Source organism: Nycticebus coucang, chromosome 14 (genome assembly GCF_027406575.1).
Source record: "Nycticebus coucang isolate mNycCou1 chromosome 14, mNycCou1.pri, whole genome shotgun sequence".
NCBI classification, from domain to species: domain Eukaryota; kingdom Metazoa; phylum Chordata; class Mammalia; order Primates; family Lorisidae; genus Nycticebus; species Nycticebus coucang.
This window is the reverse complement of record NC_069793.1, coordinates 63284570-63306414: the sequence shown is the minus strand read 5'-3', so window position 1 is coordinate 63306414 and position 21845 is coordinate 63284570. Positions and strand designations below refer to the sequence as shown.

At 40.5% G+C, this 21845-nt stretch overlaps 1 protein-coding gene and 1 pseudogene across 1 annotated transcript; both read right to left on the bottom strand.

Moving 5' to 3' along the window:
• Positions 1-1283: 1283 nt before the first annotated feature.
• On the bottom strand, positions 1284-5689 carry LOC128564498 (olfactory receptor 51A7-like; annotated as a pseudogene).
• Positions 5690-5787: 98 nt separating this feature from the next.
• Positions 5788-10881, bottom strand: LOC128565982 (mediator of RNA polymerase II transcription subunit 14-like). The gene has a single exon (XM_053562850.1). The coding sequence runs from the start codon at positions 10879-10881 to the stop codon at positions 6637-6639; it is 4245 nt and encodes a 1414-aa protein (XP_053418825.1). The 3' UTR covers positions 5788-6636.
• Positions 10882-21845: the final 10964 nt, after the last annotated feature.

Here is a 21845-nt window from a genome sequence, read left to right as displayed (position 1 = left end):
TGGTCTAGGCAAAGAAATCATGACAAATACATAAAAAACATAGGCAATAGAGATAGAAATAAACAAATGGGAGCTAATTCAGAAGAAATAAACAATGGAGCTGGAGAATCAACCTGAAGAATGGGAGAAAACATTTGCAAACTATACATCTGACAAGGGACTAATACCCAGAATTTACAAGGAACTCAAACAGCTTAATAATAACAAAGAAAAAAAACATTTTAAAAACTGGACTAAAGGCAAGAATAGACATTTTTCAAAATAATTACTCTATTTTTCACCTCCAACTTCCTGCTAATAGCTCAATTATTCCTTTGTTCTCATTTTAGTAGCTATGACTTAATAGAACCTTGGAGTAATATAGCAGAAAACAAGATAGTTTTTTAAAAACAATGGTATGAGATAATTTATTGTCATAATTCAAAACTATGACTATGAAAGCTATAAAGTAAAAGAATTACTGGTTGTCCCTATTTGATCATTAAGGAAAGTAGGCAGGAGAAATATTATTAACCAACTTATACTTGACAATAGACTTCTTTCACTTAAATGAGAAATCAAGAATTTTCACAAAATTGACTGAAGCCTCCCACCCCCCCAAATACAATTAGTCTGAAAGTCACCTAAAGCAAACGCAGTAATTGGAGTGGAGTACCATCCTTTAAACTTTAGCTTCTCTCATATTTATTAAGATGCTTTCACATGTACTAAACAATGTAACTAAAATTCTATTATCAGTATGTTAATTCATGATTTTAATAATAATGTCCTATAGTTTTTCCATACACTCTTGTTAATGTCCATGTCAGTCCTATGCTCACGAATGTCTGCACCCTAGGTACGATACTGATTACCATAATCCCTCAGAATCCATTGAGGATTGCTTCCAGGACTCCTGGGGATACCGAAATCTGAGGATGCTCAAGACCCTTATATAAAATGGCACAGTATTTGCATTTAACCTATTCATATTTTCCCATATCCTTTGTCTCTAGATTACTTACAATACCTAGCAATGTAAATGCTATATAAATGGTTTATATGCTGTATTATTTAGGGAATAATAACAAGAAAAGCCTGTACATGCTCAGTACAGATGCAATCATCATTTTTCATGAATATTTTGAATCATCGCATGTAAAGCCTATGATATGGAGGGCCAACTGTATGCAGTATAAATATGATTAAGAAAGATAATGATAATGTTTGATAATGCTTTTCTTAGAAATATATTATTTTCTTTCTTGATCTTGGCTGACTCTGCTCCACTTTCTCCCATATGTTCATTTAAGACCCAGTTTTCCCAAAACCTTTTCACAAATTTGTTGTGTCTTCACACAATATACAATGGGGTTCATTAGAGGTGGCACTAGCAAGAAAATGTCAGCAATGAGGATCATGGCCATTGGGGACGTATGCTTGCCAAAACGGTGCACGGATGCCAAGACAAAGATGGGCACGTAGAAGATGAGCACAGCACAGATGTGGGAGACACAGGAGTTGAGGGCCTTGAGCCTCTCCTTATGGGACCCAATTCCCATCACAGTTTTCAGGATGAACACATAGGACACAGCAATGAACACACTGTCTGACATCATACAGAGGGCAACGAAGAAACCATAGAAAAAATTGACTGTGTTGTCAGAGCAGGCCAGCTTCATGTCATCCTGATGGAGACAGTAAGAGTGAGAAAGTAGGCTTTTCTTACAATATGTCACTCTCTTAAGAGTGAAAGGAAATGGAAGTACTAAGAGCATGCTTTTAAGGAGAAACACCAGCCCCATTTTGGCAACTCTGGCACTGGTCAGAATAGAGCCTTATCTCAGAGGTTTGCAGATCGCCAAAAAGCGGTCAAATGACATGATCAGGAGCACTGAGGACTCCATATCTGTAAATCCATGGATAAAGAACTCTTGAGAAAAGTAGGCATTTGGGGAGATTCCTGTGGCATCGAATACAAAGATCCTCAGCATAGTGGGCAGAGAGGAGAGGGACAGGCCCAGGTCAGAGACAGCCAGCATGGAAAGGAAATAATACACGGGTGCATGGAGTGAAGGCTCAGTCCTGATCACAAAGAGGATGGAGCAATTGCCCAGGATAACTACTAGGTACACGAGGCATATGGGGATGAAGAGCCACACCTGAACATGCTCCAGCCCTGGGATTCCAATCAGGAAGAAGGTGGCAATTTCAATTCAGAAGAATTGAGAATGTGATGTTGAGTCTGGTGGAAAGTATTTATTCTCAGATCTGAAACAACACTTTCAATGTGGATCTGTTGTGCTCATCTCTTTCCTTTCAGCATGTTTGTTTGAGAAACAAACAAAAATATGCAATTTTGAAAGACCTCCCATTTTAAGAAATAAAAGAATAAAACATATCTTATAAATTGAGTATAATTGTGTCAAACAATGTCAACTGACAAAGAGAACCAGAAATATACTCTCTTGACCAGTCATACATCTCTGTTAAATCCTTGAAAAAGACATGCACGTAAAGAGTAGTAACCTGCAAATAAATTCCCCGTGTACTATTATAACGCTTTGCTCTTCATCAGCCCAATCCAATGAAAAATTATATAGTCAGCCTCGACTCTTTTGTTTTGCTCAGAGTGAGTACAGAATTTAAAAAACGTACAAAGCAAAGAAACTAAGTGGATGTTAGAAGAGTAGAAAATTAGAATTTCTCCAATTTATAGTCATTTGCTGCAAACATTTTTAAGGCCAGGGATTGAGCTTCTAAAAACTGTTTTTACCTACAAGCTTTCCATAGTAAGCACCCCAAACAAAGTACATAAATTAGGCCATATATTTCTCTTTTACAGCACAGTGAAAATCCTACCTTATTGTGAGAAAGTAGACAGAATGTCATTGAACATGACCAATCTGTAGCAGTGCCTCCACCTTGGAGCACAGAAGGAGAGGAAGAATTCTTTACTTTCTCTATAGTTTGTCACGTAAGCTCACAATTATTGAGTGGCTCATTCAGCCATGCTATATAGGCCAGCCATAGTTGGTGGCAAGGTTAAAGGGATAGTATATTGTGGATAAAGTATATTGATACTGTCTAGACCCATATTGTTTGTGGTGTAATAAAATAAATAGTTATTCTACAACTGCTCAGGCAACTGAGTCAAGTATGTACCTTTAAGAGCTTTCGTTTGCTGATGAAATTAAGTTTATCAGGGACAATAAAGCTCTAATATGTATGTATAAAGCATATCAATTTCTACTATTTGTCCTAAAAAGTGAGTTTCTTTGAGACACTCAGGGTTTATATGAGGATTCTTGACAATTAAAAAGTAAACCTCTTGCTTTTCATCTTTTTTATCTTGCAGAAAGAGACTCTAATGACGTGTTAAGGATAAAGCCTTTTCTAGGAGAGCTGCCTGCCTTCCAAAAATGACAAAGTAGTGGTTATGTCAAGATCTGTATCTCAGCCACTCCAGCTCCTCTAAAGTCCCCAGGGAGAATGTGTGCAGAGGTCCATCAGGGCGGTATAATCTACTTTACGTAGTTCAACTCAGAAGTGGTTTCTCCTTAAATTCTTTCTCCGGATTATTCCAAGCAGAGTCCATTTACTTTACTATTTCTTGCATTATAATTGTTACAGTTGTCCTGTGGTTTGCTGTTTATGTGTATGCCCACCAGAGTAGCTAATGAGATAATTTAGAGCACAATTTGTATCATAACAATCTTTATACTGTCATCACCAAGCACATTTTCTGCCAAAGAGCACATATAGAATCATCATTAATTGAATCTTATTAATCTATATTGATTTGCATTTAAATGAACTGATCTTGGGAATTATTTTCTCCCTCCACTTGAATTTAAAGTTTCTTTCTTTCAGAGCAATTACCATCCATAAGTTCTATGTGAGGATGTTCTCTGATATGAGACAATGTGGGAAGGTTAAGGTTCTTGCTTTGACTTGGTCTTTATTATTTCCCTCAACCCAACAAGCAGAGTGCATTTATATATTTGCAGCCTCATTGATATCAAAACTATACCATACCTTATTTCTCTGTGGTTTTGAGACAATATGAATCTTATGCTTAATTCTTAATAAGTTATAATCAATAATACTGTTAATAATCATGTGCTTATTATTTTCTTCGATGAAACTTGATTCAAATGCTAAATGTTTTCAAGCTTTAATAAAATATATACCAATTCCAAGTGTCAAGCATAATAGTTCAAAGTTCAAATTCATGGGTTTACTCTTAGTAAGCACCAAAAGCAAATTCTGTTAACGGATTCCTATCTTTTGATTTGCACAATGCATTCAGAGATAAGTTATAATTAGGAAAAGAGTGTCCACTGAATGCACTATGTGTAAAAATGCAATTAACATTTCAAAACCATATGTAAAAGAGAAAATATCTTTAAAGTTAATTCCATTAAATAAATAAGAAACAATATCATCCTGCAGATAAAAATACATTTCTTGTATATGCATGTGGATTTCTACATGAAAAAATAGGATTCAGCTCCAAACAGAAAAGGGCTGGCACATGATAAAGACATTTTAGATTGTCAAACTGATGTGATTACCATTGTAAGGTGAACTGAAAACAGAAAGACAAAAAAGTTGAAGGATAAAGTTTAGTCACTTGCTTCTGAATAGTGGCAGAATTGGGTGAGAAGCAGGAGATGAAGGGAGACATAAGACCAAGGAGAAAGGCAAAAAAGGCCTCAACTCTCATTGGAAATGAGAATCAAGCAAAGTTGACAACAGATATGATATAGTTGCAGTGAGATACTTGAAACTAGAATTTGGTAGTTGACAGTTATAGAAGCTCAAGTAAATCATCTTAAAGTGGAATTAGACAAAGCATCTACAATTTAATAGAGAACCAGTAAGTATTACAGTGACCAGATAACTCATCATGGTGTTATAATTTTAAAAACGTTACCAAATCACAAGTCACTAGAAAACCTCTGCATAGATCCTATTCTTTGAAGTTTAAAAAGTCCCTAATTGGGAGAGACAGTATGGTTCTTCAAAAAGAAACTCTGCTGGGTGGCACCTGTGGCTCAGTGAGTAGGGCGCCAGCACCATATACCGAGGGTGGTGGGTTCAAACCCAGCCCCGGCTGAACTGCAACCAAAAAAATAGCTGGGCGTTGTGGCGGGCGCCTGTAGTCCCAGCTACTCGGGAGACTGAGGCAGGAGAATTGCTGAAGCCCAAGAGCTAGAGGTTGCTGTGAGTCCTGTGACATCATGGCACCCTACTGAAGGCAGTAAAGTGAGACTCTGTCTCTACAAAAAAAAAAAAAAAGAAGGAAAGAAAAGAAACTCTGCTCATGATCATATCAATGTATACAGTTATGATTTAATAAAAAAAAAAAAGAAAAAAAAAAAGAAACTCTGCTGAGATGTGTCAGTACCCCACATTCCTTTTGATCCTAAATAGACCCTGGATCTCGGATTCTTCAAAATGAAGGGACTGGACCAGGTTTCCTCCAAGCAAAATATTCTATCATTTTACTGACAATGAATTAAATTGAGATTGTTTAGAACAACCCCAATTTTGGTGGGGAAAGCAAGGAGAAGTTGAGGAAGATAAAGAAATGTCACAGAAACTTTGTGCAAGGGTAGAACACTAACGTTCTTTTTTTTTAAATTAATGTTGTATGCAGAATTATCCTGTAAACTGAGTTTACCAAAAAGAAAAGTTCCCGCATCCCCAACAAATGAGAATAATAGCATTATTTGGGATCCTTGATCAACATGAACCATTTATTGTCTTTTCTTCTTTTTTTTTATGGGTAACAATTTTTATTGCATATTTTGAATATGAACAAAACACAAAAAGATTCACCCTCAAATGTAAACATTTTTTGTACATTGGTTCTAACAAAACGCTGGTGTTCATGATAAAAATCAGAAAGACTAGGTTCTTTCTTTTTAACCCAAATCCTACACTGAAAGACAATTGAAGTGCTAAACATTAACCACTAGTCAAGTTAAGAATGCTTCAAGAAAAGAAATTAACCTAAAACAAAGAAGCAGATGCTTTTGATCAAATTTCAGATATGTATTACTACAAATTAATTACTGGTCCAACCAGGTTAAAGATGAAGGGAAGCCCTAAGAAGTCTATAGAGCTTATATACACACGTGTGAGTGTCACTGCTTTTTTTTTTTTGGTGTGTGTGTGTTTAACCTAGCTTTATTAAATATTGCTTCTTTGGGATGTGTGTGTAACAACTCCCAGAACATTTTCATGTAAGGATTCAAAGTGGTCATATTAAAATATAGCTTCAATTCAAAGTTTATCACAGTTTTACAGTATTCAAAAATGACAGACCTGCCTTAATAAATGAGATTGGCATTTCATAACTTCATAGCATGAAACAATATTAAATCTATCACTAGCAAGCGGACACAGATATATTACCGAGTTTGAAATGTGGCCCACTTAAACACACTATACAAGTTAACTATACAAAAGATCGACGGTCTTTTTGATGAAAGAAGTGCACCCTGAAAATTTTTGCCAGTTTAGAACACTTAGCTCCTAAAGTCAAAAAAACTCCTTTCTCTTTTTTAAACCGAAGGCTGATTTCAGATTTTTGTTGTTGTTGTTTTGTCTCATCTGTCAGCCTTCCTGGTTTAAAAACAATAGTGTCTATGGATGCCCAACAGGAGGCAGTATAAGATTAACCATTAAATCACAAACAGCTGCAAATATTGTGCATTCACCTTGTCGTGGTGGATTCATCTCTGCAAACCTCTTCAGAATGTTGCTGACCATCATGGGAGCAGCAATAGAAGAGTTCTGCTGTCTGGGAATTTCTGCCTGCTGGGTTGTACCTGAAGCCATGTCATAAACCATTGGAACTATAATACTAACAGGTTCTTGGGAAGGAACCGATGTTTTCTGAGTTAGCTGAAGAAAAAATAGCATTTTGGATTTCAGCACTACAGCAGGCATCCCAGCAGGTGCAAACGGTGGTGCGCTTGGAGGGATCGTCAGGCAGAACTGAACATTCCATCTTAGCTGTGTTGCCTGGTGAGGGAACAACTCCAGCTTCATAATGTGCACACAGTCCCTGAGGATGTGCGTAGGAGCTCCCAATAGCTTGGTGAAGGCTATTAACGTGTTAGCTTTAAATGGTGGTCCTACAACTCTTGTTTCAAAGAATTTCTCCAAAACTTGAAGTTCATCAGGTTTCCACTGTCCTGCATTTTCAGGTGTCACTTTTAGCTGAAGTGTCTGGTTGGTTTGGGGACTCAGGGCTACTCTGCATTTCAGTGCATCAGTTTTAAACATTATCACTCCAGGTTCATTGGAATTTATCAGCTGCAGCATTTCTTGTTGAATAATTCTTTGAAGGTGTCTTCTCATGATGACTGATCCAAGAAATCTCTCAAGTGGAGAACAAAGGTAACTGCCTGCCAAGCCGGGCGCGAGGCCTGGTGTTGGAGAGGGCAGCAGTAAAATGTTCAAGGCACTGTGAGTGAGGATGGTAGGTATGGATGTCGCCCAAGAGCGCTGAGGTAGCTTACAAGGTGGAGACATGTTTGTTGGCATCGTTTGGAAACTTGTTCCAGTTTGGGAATGAGAAGCATTTGGAACAGGAGAATGCAGTGGTAATGATGGATTGGCTGGTGACACTCCAGGCATGTATGTTGCTGGTGAGGGGCCAGATACTTGAGGTGACCCTGGCCAGTTCCCTGCTCGTCCACTTGGTAACACCATAGTATATGGGGAACTAGGGTCAAGAGTTCCTGGAGACTGTGTATGCATCATAGAGGGAGACTGATTAACTGTGTCGTGGTAAGATGTAGGTGGTGAAGTAAGAGGATAAGCGCCTGATGTTCCTGGCTGCTTTGAAAATGGCTGTTGTTGGGTTGGTGGCTGCAGTTGTGATATTAAAGAATCCATCATATCTCCTCCTATAGAAGAAGGGGCATTATTATCCTCATTTACAGACCTTCTTTGAGCATCCTGATTGCTGTCAACAAACATATTCAGAAATGTCTTTAGTCCTGGTGCTGGATAAAAACCTTCAACTAATTTGGTGTTATCAAAAAGACTATAGGCACCATCCCGTATTGCCACAACACCATGACTCCGGCAGTCTATATCAATGCAATACATGTTCCTAAAGGCCAGTCTGATGTGGGTGGACGACTGTGGCAGAATGGAGAAGCACTGGTAGGCAGTGTTGGTTCTCTGGGTCAAGCCCAGCATCGGCACAGTGGGGAGTTTGTTGAAGGCATTTAACGGAGCCTGAGTATCAAACAGTACCTGTAATAACTGAACCACATTTGGTGTTTTGTTGAACATTTCTTGAAGTTGATGAAGAATGGTATTGTGACAATTACTGCAACCTGAGTTTGGGCCAACAGTTCCCAAGGAAATGTGAAATTTCTGATGGATGGAATTCCATTGGATACTAATTGAACTTCCCTTGGTGGTTCCATAACATAAAATAAGTTTTTGGTAATTATAAACACAAACTTCTGAGAAAACATTTAGATGAGCAGGTATGTCTGGTAGAGAATGTGCAAATTCCAACACACACTCATATAATCGTGCAATACTACTCCAGTCATTAAGAAACATTTCAACTACTTTTCTACTACCAACAGGTTCAGACAACAGATTTTCATATGTCAGGTATACATGCTGGGACAGTCCTTGCTCCTTAGTAGAAGTGCCATTAAGTGGACAGTTTGCAAATACTAACTCTGCTACCCATGTGCGGTTATTTCTACCTTGTAATCGGAAAGTGCAATCAACAAGAGAGCGGTCCAGAGCCTTTAGTGTTTCTTCACTTACACCCTTACAGGGAGGAATTTTTAATAAGGGTATTGCGTGGCTGAAGCCATCACCTTCCACTTGCACTCCTTGATGTGGAATCTCCAGATTGGACAACCCCAACTGAAGTCCTACAAATGGCATATTTGTGTCACACATAGCAACAAAGTGAGCTAGAACTTTATTGAAGGCACACATTTCTCCCGGTCGTTTGATTTTCTTGGATTCTACCGGACATGGATCATCAGACAACTTGTGTTTGGTACCGGTTCTGGTCGGTTTCCCAGATTTTGTATGACAAATCAAGTCTTGGACATCTTCCTTGAACCGCTGCAGCAGCACCACCATGACAGGACTGTCTTCTCTATCTGCTGCATTCACAGACAGGAAGTAGTAGTTGTATGACAGCTGCGTGGGTTTATTAGGAACCTCGAACATCTCCACAACAATGTAATATTGAGGAAGGCGGGTAAGTTTAATAAAAAGCTTATTCTTAGAAAGGTTTCCAATGGGATGTGTTGAGTAATTAGAAAGCTGCAATGTTTCACTGCTTATTGTAGGCAGATGTTTGATAGATTGTTTGCAACGTTGCTGCCCAAGCCAAAACTTAAGTTGCTGAATCCAGGGAATGATCCGTTTCATATCATCATTCACAGACTTCCCCATGTCATCCAGAGTGTTTTGGTCAAGTCCATAAAGCATCAATTGGAACATTCCAGAATGCAAATCTATAAAAATGTGCAGACACTCTGAATTACCACAGGGCTCCAAGATGGGAACAATAAGGGCTGGAAGTGCAGTCTCTATGGAAGAGTTTTCATTGGCATTGAAGCCTCTAAGGATGGCCTTCAGTTCCTGGAGCTTCTGATGAGCTCTTGCATGGACACTATCAATCAAGAGTTTTTCTATTGATAAGTGGTCAATCTTCATGGCTCTTTCTACTAATTTGGAATCAGAAGCTGGCAAAGGAGGATCATGAAAAATCTGTAAAGGTGTAGAGACATCATTCTCATCAATTTTAATTGTAACTTTATGAACAGAAGCTGTCCCTGTTTTTCTCCCAAGAACCTGTTGATTCCAAACTGAGAGGGAGAGGCACTTTCCAGCATGATACCTTTCCACCTGCACAAGGTCTCCCCACCGCTCTCGGATTAACATTAGAGTTTGGGAATGTAATACTTCTAACTGAAGTGATAAGCAGAAAGAATGTAGGCAGTTGTACATGTCCTGAAGTGGTTTCTCATCAGCAAAAAGCCTGGACTGCACCAGCTGATGGATAAAGTTGATTTGCATACTATGAACCAAAGCTTGCCCATCTCCTGTTTCCTTATCCTCAACTAGAATTTCTAGCTTGAGGAGGCGCCATGGAACAGCAGGGTCATCTCCCATTACAGTCAAGGTGGCTTCAAATTCTCCTTCAACTCGAAACTTCACCTGGCCATTTGCAACTGTAAGATTTGCTAACTGAGGAGGAAGATCTGTGGTTACAAGCCGATGTCTAAGAATCTGATTCAGCTGATGAAGTGTGGCTTGTTTTTCGATTTTCGTAATTGGGTCTGGGGGAATAATTTTATCCCTTACACAGGTTGGCAGCCGTGTGTAAGACCCAGTAGTCACTACATCAATAGCATATGGGATGGCAAAACTAGGCAGGCGTGCATGGACCAGAGCATCTCTAGCTAATGAGGCCAGGTGATCAGCAGTGTCCACAAACAGGATGGCTTGTTGATCTAAAAAGCTTGAGATCATCGCACATTTTTCCACTTTGCCAACATCATTAGCCCATTTTACTAAAGCTAACAATCGAACGAAGAGTTGGCGTGTCCGGCTGGCAAACTGCACTATTTCTATTTTCCTTTCCACATCTGATTTCCTTGGAAGTAGGTCAGTCAATACCATGAGCTCTGAGTAGGCCCGGTGCAACAGAAATTCAATGAGGGTGCTCAGCCGGTAGCCAGGCCTAGCTGCAGCTGCAGCTGTAGCTGCCGCTGCCAAGGCGGCTCCCTGAGGAGGAGGAGGAACCGGGGCTAACGCGGGGCCGCCGCTATCCGCGCCGCCGGCTCCGGGCTGGACCAGCTCGTGGTTCTCCAGCTGCACTGGGGCCATGGCGGTGTAGGGCCGGCCTTGCCGCAACCGCACAAGATGCGACCTTCCACCCTCCCGGGTTCTCGGTCACCGCGCCAAACTGGGCGCGGGCAGAGTCCCCACAGCTTACCGCCGGCAGCCTCTGAACAGGAAGCCGTGCGCCTACCGCAGAAGTCCGTCTCAGTGTAACGACGAGCCCGCCGGCCCCAGGGACTGGAGCGAGGAGCGGCGAGGGGCGGAGTGGGCGGAAGCGGGGAGGCGGAAGGAGGGGACGCGGGCGGCGGCCAAGGAGAAGCTGCGCCTCCGCAGCTGCGCAGAAGCCACCTCGTGTGTTTATTAATTTCTGATTTCAAGGTTTCTAAATATTTCGTGTTTCTAAATATTCTTCTTCTGACTTCAGTCTTTTTTCAGCCTGAATTTAATCCTCTGAGTTGGATGATTCAGTTTTTCTTGGTTTGTTGTGTCTTTCTTCCTGATAACCCTGGGCTTTTTTCTCTACTCCGTTCTATTTGCCATTGTCAAAGACATATTTAATGCCCCTCTTTTTCTTCAGCCTGTTTGCAAAAATTGGTTAATATAAAATAATGTACTGCAGACCTCTGTAAGTTGACTATCCAAGGGACTATAACAAACTGGTCAACACATCTAGGTGATGAACATAAGGAAGTAGGCCTACTGTACAGGTACATGCATGTGGTACATGCCTGGTCTTTGGCAATTAGGTCAATTTAAGGAGGTGGTCAACTATGGAGGTTCTACTATATTTACATATTACTTATAATTATGTATTATCTGAAATACAGCCTGTATTATATAAACTTCTATTTAAAGATTTAAATAGCTATATCAAAGTAAGTAAAATCATAAATGAAAAATAATTTATGTCCATCTAAGTCTCATACCTCCAGTATTTCCCTTCATGTTTATAATAAAATAAATATGCTTTAGCATAGCTAAAATCCAATAGGATAAGACATTTTGAAACTTCTCCAGTGTACTATGACCACACTCTTTTTTGTAGCCCTTCAAACATTCCAACATTCTTCCATTTCAGGATTGCTAGATCTCAGCTCAAAATGCTCTTTCCACAACTCTTTGGGTCATTCATCACTCAAAATCACAAGTAAGAAAGGCCTTCCTTAAACATTCTAGCTACTTCAGTCATATTCTACCCCCTTTACCTGACTTCCTTGTTTCCAATGGTGTGTATATAGAATTTACTATAGCAGGTAATTTCACTTATAGTACCAATATTGCTATGTGTACCTCTTATTGTCAATAAATATTTGTTAGATAAACAAATGAGAGTATAAATAATCTCTATTAAGACAACACTAGTGCATTTTTTGTTATAACAAGATCAATTCTATATTTTAAAAATATTTCTTATGAGAGAATCTTAGGTTAGGGTAAACATTAGTTTAAAAGAATATTTACTTATTTATTTAGGAATGGGGTTATCTAACTGTGTAGCCCAGGCTGAAGGGCAGTGGTCAATCATAGTGATATAGGACAAGTGGCATCCCAGCCAGCTCATGGAGCTGGGGTGCGTGGACCTGCTGCCTCCGCCTTGGTGATGTTGGTGCAGTGGCAGCAAGCAGAAGAACCAGAGGGCTAGAGGGTGGGTAGGGGGTCCCCATTTCCCAGGCCTGGGAATGAAAGGAACTTTAGCCATTCATGTGTGACTCAGACATGTTCCAGATATGCTAAATGTAACTACCAAGCCCAAATGTAACTACTGAGCCCCCCCCATGGGACTATAGACCCCTAGACAAAGAGCCTACAGACAGACAGGGGGAGAGAGAGCACTTTTCTCTCCTGACTCAAGTTTTCTGTCTGCCAGGAGCTCTGGTACTTCTGTATTCTTTTCTGTAAATAAATCTTGTCTTACCACTGATCTGTGGTCCGAGGATTCATTCTTCGAATCACCGAGACCAAGAACCTACTGAAGAGAGAAATTCTGGTATTGTTTTTGGGGGCTCGCGTCCAGAATTGAAGATCTGTGGTAAACAATGGGACCACTTTCCTCTATTCTGCTTTTCTCTACAGTTATTATAATGGAGACTAATAATTTTGATGCCCATCAGCTGGTAAACAGTGTGGCTGCTGACCTCCAGGTCACAAGACTTTCTAATTCCCCTTGGCTCCAGAAAGGGTTGAAAGGAATGTTAGAAGACTTTTGAAACTGTTCTGTATTTACTCCTTTTCTCTGGTTGAGAGCCGAGCAAAGAGGTAGCACCCAGAGGCCCTGGGGTCCCAGCAATGGTTCTGACCTCAGGACATGGGAGGGCCTTCTGAAAATCGTGCTCTCCCAGCTTTTACAATCCTCTCTTCTCTTCCATGGTCCCAAACTTTTCCGATTTATCTCTAAGAATCCATAGCCCTCTTCTGCTTCTCTGTCTCACCTTGTAGTTTATATGCTTTGTCTGAATGTAGGTAAAGGATTGCTTTGTCTAGTTAAGTTTGTACGGCCTCATTCTGGTATTCTTCAGATGTTCTAAGTGTACCTCAGAAGTTGTAGGTGTGTTGTAAGGTCCTTTTTTATTGCCTTTCATTGCAAAATTAAATTTAATTGGTGTTTTCATGTGTCTGAGAAAAAAGGCTAAACCATGTTAACTACAAGTCAGCTCCAAACAAAGGACAAAAGGACTCCCCTACATGGCTTCTCTGGGCAGCTAGAGACCTGTGAAGGGAAGCTCTGGGCAACTCCCCATGGCAAGAATGGCCCTAAAGCCTCAGCTCCATTTCAGTCTCTTAAAAATGAAGAAAGGCAATGAAAATGACCCTGGGTATTTGATTTCTTCTGGTTTATTGGTGTAAATGGGAAAGTTAAAAATACTTCCAGGTTTCTTTAAGACTTCAACTAATTGTAACTAATTGTAATCCAAAAGTATCCAAGTGTCTCTCAACTCTGGTTTGTCACTAAGTAATTATCGTTGCCTAGCTAACTTTTGGGAAAGAAAACAGGTTGGAAAACAAACATGTAAGACCTGCTATTTTCCTTTGTTACTGGGACTTCAAAGAAGTTTGAAAAGAGTTAAATGTGCAAGAAGCGCACAGCCATTTTCTCCAGAACGGGGCTCATCCCCACTTTGATTGATACTCGTGGAGCTAGTGGGGGAAGCGGCAGAAAGGGGCAGAATACGCACCAGGTCGGACCAGGCTCCCTGATACCTGATTTCTTGGGCTGTGCTACTGGCACATTATAAGCACAGGGGAGCCAGCGGGTACTAAGCTACACTGGTAAGCTACCCTTGTTACTAATTCTAGACAAGGGCCAGGGCTGAGGAGGCCACGCTCCTCAGGGCTTTTTCCCCAAGCATTGGAAGGACCTTTCCTTTTGTTTGGCCTGAAGGCTTCTTGGGTTGGTCAGAGGATGCTTTGACAACCCAGGAATAGAGGGTGGGATTGATTAAGATGCTGGAGGTTTGTTCTTTCCCACATATGGGTAATGTTCTCTTGCCAAGACAACTGTCATCAGGTTGGACCAGGCTCCCAGATGCCTGATTTTTCGGCCTGTGCTGCCAGAACACTCTGCTGGGCTATATTCTGAAGCACTGGGACATGTTTGATCCCCAGATGCTAAAAAAAGAATGTATGGTTTTCTTCTGCACCCAGGCCTGGCCTCAGTATCAACTCTCCACTGGTGAACAATGGCCTCCAGAGGGTACTCTTAATTATGAGAACTTTGTTCAGTTAGATACTTTTTTAAAGAGGAAGAAAAGTGATCTGAAGTGCCCTATGTGCAAGTTTTCTTTTTCCTCAGGGACAATCCTCAACTGTCTAAGACCTGTTAGAAAGATTCAGCTCTCTTGGTTGTAGTAACTTCCCAAATAGTCAGGGATTTGCGAGGGAGATGCTGTCACAAGCTAGTTCAAACCCAACATCTATGTCTCCTGCACCTTCCTCTGTGCCTTCAGAAAACCCCAGGAGGGAGGCTGTGTCAAGAGTTTTTTCTGGTCCTAATGGGACCCCCAGAAGGCAACCATATCTTTCTTTGTGTCCCTTGGTTGAGACTGCAGGTGGTGAAAGGGGAAGTGTACAAGTATACACTCCATTTTCTCTGGCAGATTTGAAGCAAATTAAGATTGATTTAGGAAAATTTTCTGATGACCCTGATAAGTATATAGATGTTCTCCCAAGGGTTAGGACAAAGCTTTGACCTCTCTTGGAGAGATGTAATGTTACTACTAGATCAAAGTTTAAATAAAGCTAGGAAATGGGGTGATTTGTGGTTCATGTCCAATACTGATGGCAGTACGTCTCCTGAGGAAAGGAACAGATATCCAAGGAAGACAGGCAGTTCCCTTTAAGGATCCCAAATGGGACCCTGAGAAACAAGGTGACTGGTGGTGTAAACATTTTCTAACATGTATCCCGGAAGGATTACGTCAATGCAAGAAAAAGCCTATGAATTATTCTAAGTGATCTACTCTTAAGCAGGAGCAAAATGAGAGTCTCTCAGCCTTTCTTGAGCAGCTTAGGGAGGCAATGAGAAAACATACTCAATTGACACCCAACTCCTTAAAGGGCCAAATTATTTTAAAAGATAAATTTGTGACTCAGGCAGCCCCAGACATTCAAAGAGAACTCCCGAAATTGGCTCTAGGCCCAGATCATAACCTGGAGAATTTTCTTAAAATGGCCACTGTGGTCTTTTATTACCGAGATCAGGAGAAAGAGGAGGAAAGAGAGAAAAGGAATATGAAAAGAATGACAGTTCTAGTAATGACACAATGGCACTCCAACAAATGAGCACCTTTCAGGGGTAGAGGGAAATCAGAGGAGCTAAGAACAAGTGCTTCCAATGTGGTCAGGTTGGCCACTTCAGTAGCCCTGCCCCCAGCAGCACCATCAGAGGGGCAAGCCACTGGGCCCCTGTCCAGAATGCAAGGGTGACCACTGGAGGGTGGCCGGTCCTCAGTGGCAAAGGCCTCTGGGGACAGCAATCCCATCAGCACCCAAACTGTACTGAGGATACCCAGGGCAGATGCTCATGGCTCCAGCTTGTGTCATCCCCCTCAGGAGCCCAGGGTTTGCCTTATAGTGGAGGGCCAGGAGATAGAATTTCTTCTGGACATTGGAGCAACCTTTTCTGTACTTCTCTCTAACCCTGGTCTTTTATCCCCCAAATCTGTAAGTATACAGGGGGTGTCTGGAAATCCAGTTATCAAATTTTTCTCTCAGCCTTTAAGCTGCAATTGGGATGACTGGCTGTTCTTTCATACCTTTGTAATCATGCTTGAAAGTCCTGCTCCCCTCTTGGGGAGGGACATACTAACTAAAGCAGGAACAGCCATTTATATGAGTATGGGACAGGAACCTATATTATGCCTTCCCTTTTAGAGACTGAAATTAACCCAGAAATGTGGGCTACTGAGGGACAGGTGGGAAGAGCAAGATATGCTCGTCCAGTCCAAATTAAGAATCCAAAGAATCCCACCATCTATCCCAATCAAAAACAATATCCTCTAAAAGCAGATGCTAAGAATGGACTAATAACCATAATACAGAATCTGAAGTGACAAAATTATTAATACCTTGCGATAGTCCATGTAACATTCCTATTCTAGGAGTGCCAAAGCCAAATGGAACTTGGAGACTAGTCCAAGACCTCCGCATTATAAATGAAGTGGTCATTCCTCTCCACTCTGTAGTTCCCAATGCATATACTTCATTGTCTCATATCCCTGAAAAGGGTGACTATTTCACAGTCCTAGACTTCAAAGATGCCATTTTTTGTATTCCACTTCATGATAATTCCCAGTACCTTATTGCTTTTTTTGCAGTTTTTGTCCAGGGCTGGGTTTGAACCTGCCACCTCCGGCACATGGGTCCGGCACCCTGCTCCTTTGAGTCACAGGTGCCGCCCATACCTTTTTCCTTTTAAAGACCCCTCTGACTCCAACATGTAGCTCACATGGACTGTGTTATCCCAGGGATTTAGGGACAACCCTCATTTGTTTGGACAAGCCTTAGCTAAAGACTTGAGTCGTTTTTTATATCCTACAGCGACTCTTATTCAGTATGTAGATGACATTCTTTTGGGAGCACCAGATACAGAGGAGTGCCACAAAGCTACACAAACTCTATTAAACTTTCTAGCTGATTGTGGGTATAAACTTTCCAAGGCTGAAGTCTAATTATATGTCCCAGAAGTTCACTATTTGGGTCTCCAGCTCTCACAGGGGAAGAGAGCCTTGGGCAAAGAAAGAATAGAACCAATACTGGATCACCCTAAATCTGGAACTCTGAGACAACTTCGAGGCTTCTTAGGAATTACAGGCTTTTGCCGACTCTGGATTCCTGGATATAGTGAAATAGCTAGACCACTCTATTCTTTAATAAAAGATGCTCAAAAAGAGGGCCTAGTCACTCTAGAATGAGAACCGGAAGCAAACAAGGCATTCCAACAGCTGAAAACTGCTCTTTTGCAGGCCCTTGCTCTAAGTCTTCCCACTGGACATTAGTTAAATCTGTATGTAACGGAACGGACTGGAATTGCCCTGGGAGTTTTGGCCCAACACCGGGGTCCAGTTTTACAACGTGTAGCATATCTTAGTAAAGAAATTGACACCATGGCCAAGGAATGTCCACACTGTCTATGGGTTGTAGCAGCTGTAGCCCTTTTAACCCCAGAAGCAACCAAGCAAACTTTAGGAAGAGATCTAATTATTTACACTTCTCATGACCTTACTAGACTTTTAAATTCAAAAAGCAATCTTTGGCTGTTGGATAACCACCTTCTTAAATATCAAGCCTTATTACTAGAAGGACCAGTGCTACAATTATGCACCTGTGCTGCTCTGAATCCTGCCACTTTCCTCCCTGAATCCAATGAGGAGATAGGGCATGATTGCCATCTAATTATAGCACAGACCTACGCAGCTAGAGAAGACTTACAAGAAACCCCCCTCTCTACTCCTGACATGGTTTTATGTACAGATGGAAGTTCTTTCATAGAACATGGAACTCGAAAAGCAGGCTATGCTACGGTTACTCAGTACACTGTAATTGAGAGTGGGTCTCTCCCTCCAGGAACCAGTGCGCAATTAGCTGAGTTAATAGCCTTAACCCGTGCTTTAGAAATAGGGAGAAACGAATGAGTCAATATAGACACTGACTCAAAGTATGCCTTTCTCATTTTATTTTATTTATTTTTATTTTTTATTTTTTGCAGTTTTTTTTTTTTTTTTTTTACCAGGGCCCGGTTTGAACCCACCACCTCCAGTATATGGGGCTGGTGCCCTTCTCCTTGAGCCACAGGTACCACCCTGCCTTTCTCATTTTACATATGCATGCTGCTATTTGAAAAGAAAGACAATGTCTAACTTCCAATGGCTCTCTCATAAAATATCATCATGAAATAGAAGGTTGTTACAAGCCATTCATGCTCCACAAGAAGTAGCAGTTATTCATTGTAAGGGACACCAAAAGACCTTAGATGAGATTTCTGAAGGTAACCAACTTGCTGATAAAGAGGCTAAAATAGCAGCATAGAAAGGAATAATTCCCCTTGTGGCACCCTTTATTTGGGAGGGAACACTTGAGGATCATGCACCTCCATACACCCAAAAAGAAAAAGAATGGGCTTTATCCAGAGATGATTCACTCCTTCCATCAGGCTGGCTACAAAATAGAAGGGGATTTTTGCTATTACCTGCCACAAGCCAATGGAAAATACTTAAAACTTTGCATGAGTTGTTTCATTTTGGCACTGAAAGTACCTATCAAATGGCTAAAGCTCTCTTTAATGGAAAAAACTTATTTAAAATCATAAAAGAGATAGCAAGGACTTGTGAGGTATGTCAAAGAAACCATCCATGAAATCACCATCTAGCTCCCCCAGGTATAAAGAAACAAGGTAAATAACCAAGTGAAGATTGGAAAATGGATTTCTCTCACCTCCCTAAAGTACCTGGTATACAATATTTGTTTGTATTTGTGGATACTTTTACTAATTGGGTTGAAGCATTCCCTTGTAGAACAGAAAAGGCCCAGGAAGTTGTAAAGGCTTTAGTGCATGTGATTATCTCCAGGTTTGGACTCCCTCAAAGTTTGCAAAGTGATAATGGGTCAGCCTTCAAGGCACTCGTGACACAGGGAATATCTAAAGGTCTAGGCATAAAATATCATCTACACTGCTCTTGGAGGCCCCAGTCCTCTGGGAAAGTATAAAAAATGAATGATAAAATCAAAGGACAGTTACAAAAGCTAACTCAAGAGACTTATCTCCCTTGGACTAAATTGCTTTCCATTGTTCTCCTTAGAATAAAAAATTTACCTCAGAAACTCGGCTGTAGCCCCTTCATATTATTATATGGAAGACCCTTTTTAACTAACGATTTATTATTAGATCAAGAAACTAGAGAATTAGTAAAACATAATACTTCTTTAGCTAAATTTCAACAAATCCTTAAAAACCTTCCAACTACATTTTCACATTCAACACTAACGGAGCTTTTCTCTCCTGGAGATCTAGTCAAGATCAAAACTCTTCCCTCTAATTCACCTTCCCTAACCCCAACTTGGGAAGGTCCCTTTTCTGTTATCTTGTCTTCTTCTACAGCTGTTAAAGTTATGGGGATAGATTCCTGGACACATCATTCATGAGTAAAATCCTGGAACCCACCACCTTCTACAGAAGCAGACCATGAAGAGAATCAACTCCAGTCCACCTACACTTGTGAGCCTAAAGAAAATTTAAAGTTATTGTGTAGGAAACAGCAAGAAAAGTGCTAATATAGTCTTCTTTTAAACGTCACTGACTTTGTTTTTCTAACCTGACACTGTGATTAACCCCCTCCTCTCACTGTTCTACCCTTGCCTTTTAATGTGCTAATTAGATTTGTGTCTTCCAGAAATGTTATCAAGCCACACACAGTAAAGATGGTTCCAGTCCAAGACCTGATTCTATTGTGAATCCCTGGATCACTTTCCCTCCAGAGAAACCCTAACTGCCCCCTCCTATCATCACACGACTCAGCAGGAAGCAGTTAAATGGAGTCTTCATCCCTTTTCCCTAACAGCAGTTAGAGTTTCTACTTGGAGAGGGAGCGTTGATACAGGACAAGTGGCATCCCAGCCAGCTTGTGGAGCTGGGGGGTGCAGACCTGCTGCCTCTTCCTTGGTGATGTTGGTGCAGTGGCAGCAAGCAGCAGAACCAGTGGGCTGGAGGGTAAGCAGACGGCCCCCATTTCCTAGGCCTGGGAATGAAAAGGACTGTAGCTATTCATTTGCGACCCAGACATGTTGTTCCAGACATGTCCCAGACATGATGTCCCAGCCACACTAAATGTAACTACCAACCCCCACTAAATGTAACTAACTACTGAGGCCCAGACATGTTGTTCCAGAAATGTCCCAGACATGATGTCCCAGACACACTAAATGTAACTACCAAGGGCCCCATGCTACTATATATACCCCTAGACAAAGAGCCTACAGACAGACAGAGAGAGAGAGAGAGAGAAAGAGCACTTTTCTCTCCTGACTCGAGTTTTCTCTCCACCAGGAGCTCTGGCACTTCTGTATTCTTTTCTGTAAATAAATCCTGTCTTACCACTGATCTGTGGTCCACGAATTCATTCTTCGAATCACCAAGACCAAGAACCTACTGAAGAGTGAAATTCTGGTATCCATAGCTCACTGCAGCCTAAAAATTCTGGGCTCAATTGATACTTTCATTTCATCATTCTGAGTAGCTCCCACTATAGGTGGGAGCCATCACACCAAACTAAGTTTTTTTTTTATTTTTTATTTTTTAGAGACAAGCTCATGCTATATTGCCCAGGCTCATCTAGAACTCCTGGGCTCAAGTGATTCTCTCACCTCAGGTTCCCCAGTTACTGGGATTATAGACATAAAATAATGTTTTTAATGAAATATTAAAATCATTGCAATTGAGTTTAATAAATTAACTAAATAAGATATAAAAATACAATTACGAGGTTGGTCACTAGCTTTTGCATGTCCTTGCAACATTAATTAATTAATTAATTAAATGCTTTATTTTATATCCAGATGCTAAAATATGGGTAAGAAAGGCAGACAAGTAGAGTAGGTAGTAAGAGAAAATGAGAAAGGTGGGAATTAAGTTATATTGCCTATGCTAGATGTTTTATATCTGTTATTTTCTTCATTTCTCACGTGGTGATATTATTCCTGCTTGCCAAAGTGAAAACTGAAGCATAGAGAAATTAACTGACTTCTCAAAGAAACATATTATTATGAACAAACATGAGGTTTTTTTGTTTTTTTTTTTTTTAACAGGAGTGGGAGGGAAAAGAGATTCCATTCTGAGTCTCCTACTCCTAGATTCTATGTGGAGAAGCAGAGTACTGCTCAAGGTCGACGAAACGGCCTCAACTGCTCTGTCTTTGTCTCTTCACAAAATGGCCCCCCCCAACATGAGATTTTGATAGATGACACTTGAGTCCATAGATTTTAAAACTATATCATGCTTCCTGTCTCATGTTAATGAATATGATTTTAAAATGTATATATTTTAAGGAAATTGTACAAATTAAATTATAATATGTCCTATAAATATCAAGGAAGGCCAAAACCTTGAACTTTATTACAGGCCACATTTATTGCTCTAGGGAGTCACCTTCAGAACTATTTTAATCAATACGAGTCATTTCAATCAAATTTCTTTATTCAGGCAAATAAAATAAAAAAGACCAATAGCAATTGCTGATGGCAAAATCCAGCAGATGGAGCCAATTCTGAAACAATAAAGGTAAAGGTATATAGTCGATAGTCGATATCTGCCTAACCAAATCAAGGGTAAAGAAGATAGGCAAAGGCCTGAGTCTTAATAATCTGAGAGAGGAGAAAGAAGAGAGTGTAGGCATTTTTAAGAGAAAGGAAAAAAAGAAAGCATTAGGAACTATTTCAATATGGCAGACATTTTGCTGGACTATTTTTTTAACATTCAAATAGTTTTGTTTCAAAGTAAATTTGTTTTACTTTTTATATAA

Excerpts from the sequence above, each read along its gene's own strand:
- LOC128565982 (XM_053562850.1), bottom strand. The coding sequence starts at position 10,881 with ATGGCCCCAGTGCAGCTGGAGAACCACGAGCTGGTCCAGCCCGGAGCC.